Source organism: Choristoneura fumiferana, chromosome 14 (assembly GCF_025370935.1).
Source record: "Choristoneura fumiferana chromosome 14, NRCan_CFum_1, whole genome shotgun sequence".
In the NCBI taxonomy this organism is placed as follows: Eukaryota; Metazoa; Arthropoda; class Insecta; order Lepidoptera; family Tortricidae; genus Choristoneura; species Choristoneura fumiferana.
Genome location: NC_133485.1, coordinates 12,231,397 through 12,242,577, shown reverse-complemented (window position 1 = coordinate 12,242,577; position 11,181 = coordinate 12,231,397). Strand labels below are relative to the sequence as shown.

The 11,181-nt window shown below is 38.6% G+C and overlaps 1 protein-coding gene across 1 annotated transcript; it reads left to right on the top strand.

Annotated features, from left to right (window-relative positions):
* Window positions 1-579: 579 nt before the first annotated feature.
* LOC141435015 (trimeric intracellular cation channel type 1B.1-like) lies at window positions 580-8,505 on the top strand. Its single transcript, XM_074097530.1, has 7 exons — window positions 580-586; window positions 1,038-1,194; window positions 1,843-2,015; window positions 3,203-3,302; window positions 4,343-4,463; window positions 7,020-7,183; window positions 7,852-8,505. The coding sequence occupies exons 1-6, from the start codon at window positions 580-582 to the stop codon at window positions 7,173-7,175; spliced, it is 714 nt and encodes a 237-aa protein (XP_073953631.1). The 3' UTR covers window positions 7,176-7,183; window positions 7,852-8,505.
* Window positions 8,506-11,181: the final 2,676 nt, after the last annotated feature.

The following is an 11,181-nucleotide window of genomic DNA, read 5'->3' as shown; positions in this document are numbered from 1 at the left end:
TTTATATATTATAGTGTAAGACAATATACAGTGCACTCATTCACTACTAATTTTATTATGCATCGACTCCCTGTCTGTATGCCACTAATTGACAAAGGCCTCCTCCAACTGTCGCCATATTAGGACAATTAAAATAAATATTTGTAAATCATATGATAATAAATAATACTTACGTGATTTTCCACAGTTGGGTACACAACACACCCTGTCCAAACGCATTGTAAACTAAGTAAATACGTGACTACGTGAGAAGTTATCGGTCCGGTAAGCTAATCCAAGGTCAATGTTTATACGAAGATGATCGGTGTCCAGAAAAAAAGAGCAAGGGTCGAAATAACTAATGAAAACAGCAAGCAAATCGAGAACGAGAAAAGCACTTTGAACTGAACAGTAACCGTTTTGTTCCGTCAAGTGTCACAGAGCTCAGCAAAAATTGACAATGCAATGTCAAGTCAAACGTTTTTTTAAATTATTCGATGGAATCCAACTATTTATGTCAACATTTGTTCGTTTCTGGACGGAAATATTGAAATGTTTACTTGTTTCTGAACGAAACTATTGCGGTCACTGCCATCTGTAATGCGGGGTACGAACTAAACTCTCCGATTCGTTTTCTATAGAAGTTATGATTGGTCGAAATGAAAAGCCCGTGCTTACTACCTCCTGATTTATTTCAAATTTTTCCACTCACCGGTTTAGATTTTAGAGGGGGGGGGGGACGCTCGATTTTTATGAAAATTAGCACTTTAAAGTTGAATATTTCGCAAACAAATCACTGAATCGGAAAATCATCTTAGCAACCCCCTAATGGTTTTAAAAGACCTATCCAATTTTCAAAATTATTCACCATTTTTGAGAAAAGCTTTATATTTGTCTCGGCTGGAATAGCAATTGCTGGCTTCGTATTAGTTAAATGGACTTCGAAGCTCGTCCGTTTAATACTCGTACTCAGCCAGCAATTGGCTACTTCCAGGCCACGTCAATAATCTAAATCTACTATAAGTTCATTGCAAGTAATATACCTGTATCTGTGCCAGGCGCCCAGTCGTTCTCCCGGAAGCACCCGCTGGCGTGCTGGCTTTCCACCATGCTGGTCATCTTCGCGGGCGGCATGGTTGTCAACGGACTGCTGGGAGAACCCATCCTGGCGCCACTCAAGAACACTCCGCAGCTGCTCATAGGAACTGTCACCTGGTAAGACCACATCATCAGCCGGAAGACGTCTACTGTTGAACAAAGGCCTCCCCTTTAGAAAACCACAATGAAGGACAACTCGCCACTTGCGTCTAACGGTTGCCTGTACAGTTTGATTAATTCGAGTTAACACTTGACAGATGGGCGTGACTTCAGTCAATTTTCATTTTTGACGTCATACAAATAAAGCCATTTTTAGTATACCGCTACCCACGTTTACAGATTATGTAAAAACTGTTTTATTTGTATGACGTCAAAGTTGAAAATTGACTGAAGGCACGCCCATCTGTCAAGTGTTAACTCCAAGTAATCGTACTGTAACTTTCGCGATAGTCGCGATGTCGTTAGTCCACCTATAGTAGGAGGCCGGCTGGCAACGCTTCGTCTTCCCCTTGCCATTCGCTCGTCCTGAAAGCCTCCGCATGCATAGCAAGTTTCGTCGAAGTGTAGAGTAGTTTTCGAGATTCCTGAATTAAATAAATAAATATATACAATAATTGTTCGTTTAAAGAAGTAGGTAAGATAAAAGATTTGAAGTGAAAGATTTTTATTTCATTTTTATTTTGATTAATGAGGATCACAATAATGACAATTTACTTAAAGTTAAATATTTCTGTTTTTAAATTTCTCAATTTTCTTTACTTCCAGGTACATAGTTTTCTACACTCCATTCGACGTCGGCTACAAAGTGGCAAAGTTCCTGCCAGTCAAGGTGGTCGCATCAGCCATGAAAGAAATCTACCGCGCCAAGAAAGTATACGACGGAGTCAGCCACGCTGGAAAACTGTATCCCAATGCGTACCTCATCATGATCATCATCGGTAAGTGATCAGTCCAAAGGTCTTTGCCACACCGAAGATGCCATTTATTTATGGTAATGGACAGGGCCAGCCTTAGCCATCTAGGAGCCTCGCCCGAGTCATGCTTTTGGCGCCCTATTAGATACGACAAGCGACAAAATGACAGGGCGGCGTGTTTGTTAGACATAGAATACTTATACTCTCTCTAGTCTCTCTCTCTCTACTACTAGTCTAGAAATAAAATTTAGTACACCGAGACTAGTTTTCCTTCAGATCCATAAAAATAGGTATTCAAATTAAGTGGTAAAGTTAAGCTGGCACGCGCGGCGCCCTGTACTACGTCACCTGCATTAATATCTGCCACAGCGGAGCGTGCAAAAATATCTGACACGTCCTTCCGGCCCTAGAAATAGAGTCGTATCAGATATTGATTGTTGTAGAGGCTGGAAAGTAAGCTATATATGAACGAGTTAGTTTGAAGGCCGACCCGAAGGGGAAGCCTTCGACAATACGAGTTCATCTATTGAACTTTTGGCCGAGACTAAACACTGTGCTTTTCACGACCACTGCGAGGAAAACATTTATCACAAAAGAAACAATAACAATCCAAAGCTGCATTACTCCCGCCGATTTTAGTTTTTCTTTTGTGACATTTTTTAAAAGAGTCCGTTCTTAGTGGCCAGTACCACAGAATAAATAAAGTACAGAAGCCTCACTGTCGTACAAAATTGGCGTTTAGGCATAAGCGTGCCTCACTGTCCATCGCTTAACTCGTATTCACTCGCACACTCTAGGGGACCCCAGACATCTACTTGTAGCGGAAAATAAAATCGCGGAGTGACCCGCGCCTGCCAGTACCCAAACCTCATATTTCAAAAATAAAAACCTGTGCGACCAGCGGCAGCAAGTCGGATATGACGAGGATGAATACCCGCGCACTGAGCAGCCTGGCTGTTCAGCCAGTGCAGTGCCGTGCGCAGTAGGCTTAAAAAGTGAATGCTGTGGCGTTTTCTCATACTTAAAAAAAATTAAAGCATTATGTGCATATGTTTAAGCACGTCGGGAAAAATATTCTGAAATATATTCTAAAAAGTCGTATCGCACTTTGAAATACATATATAGATACGACCTTTTACCGTAATATGTTAAATTGTTGTCGTATTTTGCGCAGTGTCGTGAAAAATAATATAGTTTATTAAATTTTCCAGGTACCCTGAAGGGCAACGGCGCCGGATTCACTAAACTAGTAGAGCGGCTGATCCGAGGTGCATGGACCCCGACTGCCATGGAAACCATGCAGCCTAGCTTGTGAGTACCTACCTAGATAGGTACATATACGTGTGTAGGGGATGAGACTATAAATAGAGAGATCTCTGTCTAGGCAGATGTTATGCCTGGGGACCGAAGTCCGAAGGAAGAGATTATATATATGCGTTCAAGTTGAGAAACTTCGACGGCGTAATATAGGATTTAGATTTTCTATATTAACTCACTAAATGGCGCTAGGAGTCTAGTCTGTACAGTCGAGTTTATAAACTTGTGAGCAAAAATTTTATCAAAAATATCTGAACACGACTTTGTGATATTTTTCGTTAAATTTTTGCTCTCAAGTTTATGAACTCAACTGCACTAGACTTGAATCGCGGGTTCGCACGCGTAATCCATTAGATCCGGTAGTTGAATTTTAATATACGAAAGTTTTCAAAAATTACATCGTAGTGACAAATTTCACGAGTCTACGTTCTGGCCCTATACTGCGACAATCGGTTAGGCATGTCAACGGCGTGCTCACGTGCCCGCACTGTGTGAGGATCTTCTTTAAAAAGATTGGCTACGAGTCACTTTATGAGTATAAAATTTACAAATTTCAACCGCAGCTGGGCTACAATGAAATTCGAAATTCGAAGTTCGTATCGTACCGTCCCTTTCACTCTCATATTGAATAACATAAACGGGACGGCAAGAGACGATGTTCGACTTTAGCACTTCGTAGTAAAGGGCCTGGTGTGATGTCGACAGGTTGTAACAAACAAGCTTGAATAACCAACAAAAGGTTGGAAAACCACTTTGTCACTTCAAAGTTCAATATCTCAAAAACGGCTGAACCGATTTTGATAAAACACGTCTAAGAACCATCGCTAGAAAACCTGTTTCAATTTTTAAAAAAAACCGCATTCAAATCGGTCCACCCGTTTAAGAGCTACGGTGCCACAGACAGACAGACAGACACATAGCGGTCACACTTATAACACCCCTCTTTTTGCGTCGGTGGTTAAAAACAAAATCATTAAGATCTTGAGTGTTAATCACTTCTAGTATTATAATATGGAGTATTTGTATCTTTCCAGCTACACGAAGGCGTCTCTGGTGGCATCCGTGATCTTCGTACTGGACAAGAAGACTGACCTGATCTCCGCGCCGCACGCGCTCGTCTATTTCGGCATCGTCATATTCTTCGTCTATTTCAAGGTAAATGTTTAAAAATCTGTTATCATCATAACAGACGTAGGACGTCCACAGTTGGACATAGGCCTCGCCCATAGACCTCCACTTGTTTCCGTTGGAAGCAGCCTGCATTTACCGTGAACCTGTAGCCTAACTAAGTAGGTAAAAAAACTGCTGTAGTATCTTTAAAATATTTTAAGGGTAGAAAACAACCAGAAAGATAAGGGCATCTAGGGGGTCTAGGGGGTTTCAAACTATTAACTCCTATGCACCATTCTCAGTTATCAGTGAACCACTTGGTTCTTAGGGACCCCAAAAATGTGGTCATGGACTAGTGATGGATCCAGACTTATAGTTTTGGAGGGGCCAAGAGAGAGAGTAGGATTTAAAATTATAAATTTTATCTATCAAATACAATGAAAGATTTGTCACTGAAGAACTCAGATGCATTTGGTTCTTGATATTTCGCATGTTTGAGAATGAAAGTGACCTAACTCAAAATTTCACAAAATTGAGTTTATTATACTAAACGACCTTAGGCATACTTGACAACGTGGATTATTGAAAATAGCCACTTTTTAATTAGAAGAGTACAGAATGATATCGTTGGTCTCTTTATCACCCACGCCCTCTAGCGCCTGCCGTTGGAACGACAGCACCCGCTCTTCACTATTGCGTCACAAATGGTACCAATTACGTGTTACCGTTGTTTTAAAAGTGACCTAAAACTGAATGAGTACTTACGAGTAGGATAGGAACAGATTCCTATAGTCCTAAATAAAGTGAAAATTAAACTGACTCTTTATGTGTTATCTCGAGCCGACAGTTGTGAAATTATTGTTACTTAAATATACCGATATGATACAGGGTATTCATCATCATTTTTAATACTAGTGAATTTTTTTATTATTTTTAAATTATTAGTACGGTGCTTGTTATGTTTCTAAATAACCAAGCACCGTGTAACCGTCTCACCGTGATGAAACAACGAAATGTTTGCAAGGAACTGTTTAGTTCACAACAGACGAAATAATTATTTTTAAAATACTTATATCATTTACGGTAAAAGTTAACATATTCAAACACGAGGCAACCTAAATACAATCACATTTTTGCGATTAGCCAATAATCGGCTTTTTTGAGTTCAGTCAGTTTCGTTCTCAGCATAATTTGATTTGACCTAATGTTAAAAATTAGGAATTTTTAACGTTAGGTTGCAAACGAAAATGTTTTACTTTTAAACACTGAATTCTCTTGGTAATGAAATTTATCACTATCATCACCGTTGTATTATTAGTTGGCCACTCTCACTGGAATTCATGAGACTGGCTTTTAAAAATTTACACGTTACATAATGGCGCCCACGTGTGAGGGAAAAAGGACTAGGATATAATCAAAGTATCATTTAAGCAATCTTTGGAAGCGAAACGATAGCATACGTTAAATAATACTACTAGCTCCATCCATCGGAAAATTATCACGCTATTTATCTCTAAATGTCATCCACAGTAAAATTCAAACGAAATATCGCTAGATGGCGTTAGTATTAAGAGTTTTATAACTGTTTTTTAGTTTATAACTACTAATATCAGTCAATAAGGGAGGTTGCGTTTTACTATTTTTATTTTACTGACAAAATTCATTGAAAAAAACATTAATAAGATACCGGTAGACATTTTATATTATGAAATGTTTGTAGTGAGGTCATGTATTTTTAACGAAAACGATGAAAAATAAAACGGAGGTACTCAAGTCGACGCGTATTTATTTTTTATGTATGATCACGCATAACTTTTACAGAGTAGTCCGTTTCTGATAATTCTTTTTTTATTGGAAAGGGTACACCCCGAAGTTGGTCCCAAATAAATTTGAAAAAAACCAACCCTAAGGGTAGGAAAACAGGGGTTGATTGATTGTTCACTCACAGATTGTGATGTATGACCACGCAATAACTTTTTACAGAGAAGTCCGATTTTGATAATTCTTTTTTTTATTAGATAGGATTTACCTCGAATTTGGTTCCATATAAATTTGGAAAAAAATCCTACCTTATGGGTGGGAAAAATATAAAAACAAAAACTTTTTAACAAAAAAATTAAATCACCGAAAAAACTGAAAAGAAAAAGTGGGAATGAACCTATATATATAGTCGTCTACCTGATGGGCTTTTATCACTCCTCCTGGCTCGTGCCACTAGCTATAACCTATATAGATTAAGGTTAAATAAAAAAGGTTTATTATTTTTTGCTTTTCAGTTTTATTTAACTTCTGTTATTTAATGAACTAAAAGAATTTCTATGCTCACCCGCGACCTTATGATAGATACCTAAGTTTATGCAAAATATGCGTGTTCATGCAGTTCCTTCACCACCACACTAAACTGACGCGTTTCGAAATCAACCAGAGCTCATCTTCAGAGCAACACAACCGTAAACCATGCTACCAGATGTTAGACTCAACATGTTGACAAAAGTACCTATGGGATGTCAACATAACATGGTAGCACAAAGTACCGTTTCGTTTGCACTTACCTACTCATTGTACACAATATTGTACTCATACTGTTTTCTTAAATTCCAGCTGTCCTCAATCCTGCTGGGCATCCACGATCCCTTCGTGCCGTTCGAGAACCTGTTCTGCGCTCTCTTCATGGGTGGTATCTGGGACTCCCTGGCCAAGATGCTGGGCAAGGGTCAGCCTAAAGAAGAGAGTAAAGATGTGAAGAAGACAAATTGATGCGACTAGTAAGTACCAGCATGTTTAACACTACGTAACGCTTATATTGGGACCGTGCACGATGACAGCGCCAATTTTTTTTAATTTTCATTACACTTTAAAGTTTATTTGAAGAAGCAATGTAAAGCAAAATGCTTGATGTTTGTAGCGTGACAGGCGACGTCAGTTGTGTTCTAGGATGGCGTACATTGATAGCAGTATATATAATTTGTATGAAAAAGGGAAAATTCAAAGACTCCGTTATTTTTAAAAGGCGCTGAACTAATGTTGTTTAGTTTGACGACGACGATTTATGTTTTAATTTTTTGCTCGTATTACAGGCCACACCCGGTGCTAACATGTTGTTCTCAGTTAAAAATTAACTTGCTTGTTACAGAAACGGGGTTTTTTTGTAGATCTGTAGAATTGCATTCACTATTGTTAGTGTTGTTACAATTCATAATAACACATCTTGTAAAGACCATATTTAATGAAATGACCATGTCAATCACAGTCACGTCCCTTTATTCATGTTATCAGAAATTATGCAGTTTGGTGTTATGCATTTCTTACTATGCAAAGTGAAAATTAGTAAAATTGTTATGCAAATTATTTACACACCCGTCCTGTAGGTAGGTATCATCATCATCCCCGTAATTAAAATAGGTAAAAAGTTTTATACTTATTTCTTTTTCAGGTAAATAACAATCTACGCTCTATAATCAACTGACACCGACAAAGAACAACGGTCGCAAGTAAACCATACGACGAAAAATGAGAAAAAAATTAAAAAAATAGAAAAATACCTTTAAATCCTAAAAAAATGGCACAACGACCAAAGTTTTTTTATTTTTTTTCTATTGTTTGACTAGTCATTAAGTTCATAATTATTTTAGTGTTATTTAAGTATTATGTAATAGTTAAAGTTTGAATCCTATGAATTTGCCAAAGTTGACGTACTTATTTTAAGCTGTGAGACATAGATGACCTATTAAAAAAAATTTGACACATGTGAAGTGTTACCTTACCTACCACTGTATGTTTTTTTATATGTGTGAAAAAAAAGATAATCGAGCATTGCAATTGTACAGTTAATATTAATTTAAGTTTTAATCGAACGATACCGACACCGACTTCCTTAGCTATTATTAATTATTTATTCTATGTTATTAAATGAGTTTACTGAACAGTATTGTTGTAAAAGTATTAAATCGTGAAAAGTCTGATCGAGTCGCAGGGTGTTAGCGGTGAGAAGCACACTTTTCGCGAGAATTGACATAATAATTAATGTTTTAAATCAAACTTTGTTATTGCACTTATGCGAAAGGAAGTATTAAATTGTTTTAATAACTTTGTGTTTTTTTTTACTTGTAGATATTAAAATGAGTGATAGACGTACAAGCATGACTTTCTGCCAAGTTTCTTGCGGCGCATTCTTCTTGGCAATGATGGTCTTTCCGAAAGCGCTGGTAGTTTAAAAAATTACGTGTAAAAGTGCCCATTGCGGCCTATTTACTGAATAAATCATTTGAATTTGAATTTGAGCAAATACGCGTAGCTACCTACTTATGTCTCGACGACCTTTTTCGCCTGTGTCAACGTAAGTAAGTAGGTACTCGTACTTTAGAACCGCCGCGATCCAAGCGGTTTGAAATCTTCCTCGTAGCTCGCAAACTTAAAAACTGCATACTTTAAGTTGGTACGTCTATCACCCACTAAACCCCTGTTACTTTGTCATTTGCCTTTGTCAGTACAATACAATACAATACAATACAATTGGTATTGTATTGTATTAAACTGACAAAGGCAAATGTTCTTTATTCATCCCAGTCTTTATACGTATTATACGTCCCACTGCAGGGCCACAGGCCTCCCCTCAGAATGAGAGGGCTTGGGCAGTAGTTCCCACGCGGGCCCAGTGCTGATTAGGAACTTCACACACACCATTGAATTCCTTCGCAGTTTTGTGCAGGTTTCCTCACGATGTTTTCCTTCACCGTAAAGCTCGTGGCAAATTTCAAATGTAATTCCGCACAGGAATTTCGAAAAAACCCAGTGTCGCGAGCCGGGGTTTGAACCCACTATCCTCTGCTTGAGAGGCCATAGGTCAAACCACTCGGCCACCACGGCTTCTTTATTGCACACCACAAATCAGTACAAAAAATGTATAATATAAACACAAAATCAGGGTAGATAATAGCCGGTCTTATCGCTTAATAGCGATCTCTTCCGGACAACCATTTCAGCACAAGATCTTATCACTATGTCACAAGTAGATGGCAACTTCTTCCAAGATTTCGTATAATGTAAGCTGTCTTCACATCTCGCCAGTCGAGTTTCCTCCAATTCTAGTGACAGGATTGCATAGTAGCAGAGCTTGATTGCGAGATTAATAATAATCAAATCACCTAATACATATTAATCACGAGTCTCATTCGTGATACTTACGAACGAATTGATACGAACCAGCGTTAGTTCTACCTACGTACTTTAGTTGGCGTTATGATATCTTTGATGTCCGTCCAGACATGTTATGCGCATGTAAAGATAACGGTCTTGAAAATCTAAGTAATTAGCGGAAACATTTAGATGCGGCGTTTTGATTGATGATTCAGTATAGTCGATAGGCGTTATTCAGTGATAAACCAGGTGATAACAGCGATAACTGTAATTAAATAACTTGAATGAATACCTAACAGCGTTGAATCCCTTGGGGCGTGCCGTAAGGTACAGTCAAGTGTAAAAATATAAACTTATTCAAAGTTTCAAAAATAAATACCACCGACTCTTATTCCGACGCAATAAGACCGTAGTAACATATTTTTGAGTGGTTCGAATAGGTATTTATTTTTGCACTTGACTGTACGTAGATGCCGATGCTTGCGGCCTACGCTGGCTAGCGCGGGTAAACGGAGCGAGCGCCTGCGGGTACAGAGGGGCTACTACGAAACACGCAAATCGAAGTTAGTATCGCACCGTCCCTTTCACTCGCGTATTAAATGACATAAGCGTCAGCGGGACGGCAACATACGAAGTTCGAGTTTGGCACTTCGTGGTATAGGGCCAGGTATAATCCGACGCGTGCAGTTAAGGGCTTATTACACTTGACTAAATTTGGATCTTAAATGATTTAGGGGCTGTTTCACCATCCATTGATTAGTGTTAACTGACGGTTAAATGTGATGCCGTCTCCGTCTATTCGAACAAAACAAATAGAGACGGCATCACACCTAACCGCCAGTTAACACTTATCAATGGATGGTGAAACAGCCCCTTAGAATCCTAATTTAGGAAAAGTCAGGTTCTACTACTGAAATGGAACTACAACTTTAGTTTTGCAACTTTCAATAATAACTTAAGTAATTTTATTATTATGTTGCATCATCCCAGCCTATGTACGTCCCACTGCTGGGCACAGGCCTCCTCTCAGAACAAGAGGGCTTAGTTCTTAGGGCATAGTTCCCACGCGGGCCCAGTGCGGATTGGGAACTTCACACGCATCATTGAATTGCTTCGCAGGTTTGTGCAGGTTTCCTCACGATGTTTTTCCTTCACCGCAAAGCTCGTGGTAAATTTCAAATTATGTTTATTCTAAACAAATTAAACGGTATTTTCAATTAATGTACGGTATCCAATAGCCTAAATAACATCGTCTATCACGTAACAAAATGATGGATTTCGCAATACATTGCTTTTCCAATTAAACTTACGATAGTAAAAATCATAATACTTACAAGTTATTTTCAAAAGTTGTAGAACTAAATTAGCTCAAGATGAAAGTGGAAGCTGTGGTTTAATTTTTGCTCTTGTTACAGGGCCTTGTATACAAAAACTTATTTCTTCCAAATTATAGGCAGCACGTAAGCATGGTCGTGATCACTAATCATCAGTGACCATTCACCACAGTCTAAGGGGCTGTTTCACCATCCCTGACGTTTAAATGTGATGCCGTCTCCGTCTATTCGAACAAAACAAATAGAGACGGCATCACATTTAACCGTCAGTTAGCACTAATCAATGGATGGTG

What these genes read in the sequence shown, in the direction of transcription:
- LOC141435015 (XM_074097530.1), top strand. An exon ending in CTCATAGGAACTGTCACCTG is followed by an intron (nt 1,195 to 1,842) that starts GTAAGACCACAT and finishes CTTTACTTCCAG; the next exon opens with GTACATAGTTTTCTACACTC. An exon ending in CCTCATCATGATCATCATCG is followed by an intron (nt 2,016 to 3,202) that starts GTAAGTGATCAG and finishes TAAATTTTCCAG; the next exon opens with GTACCCTGAAGGGCAACGGC.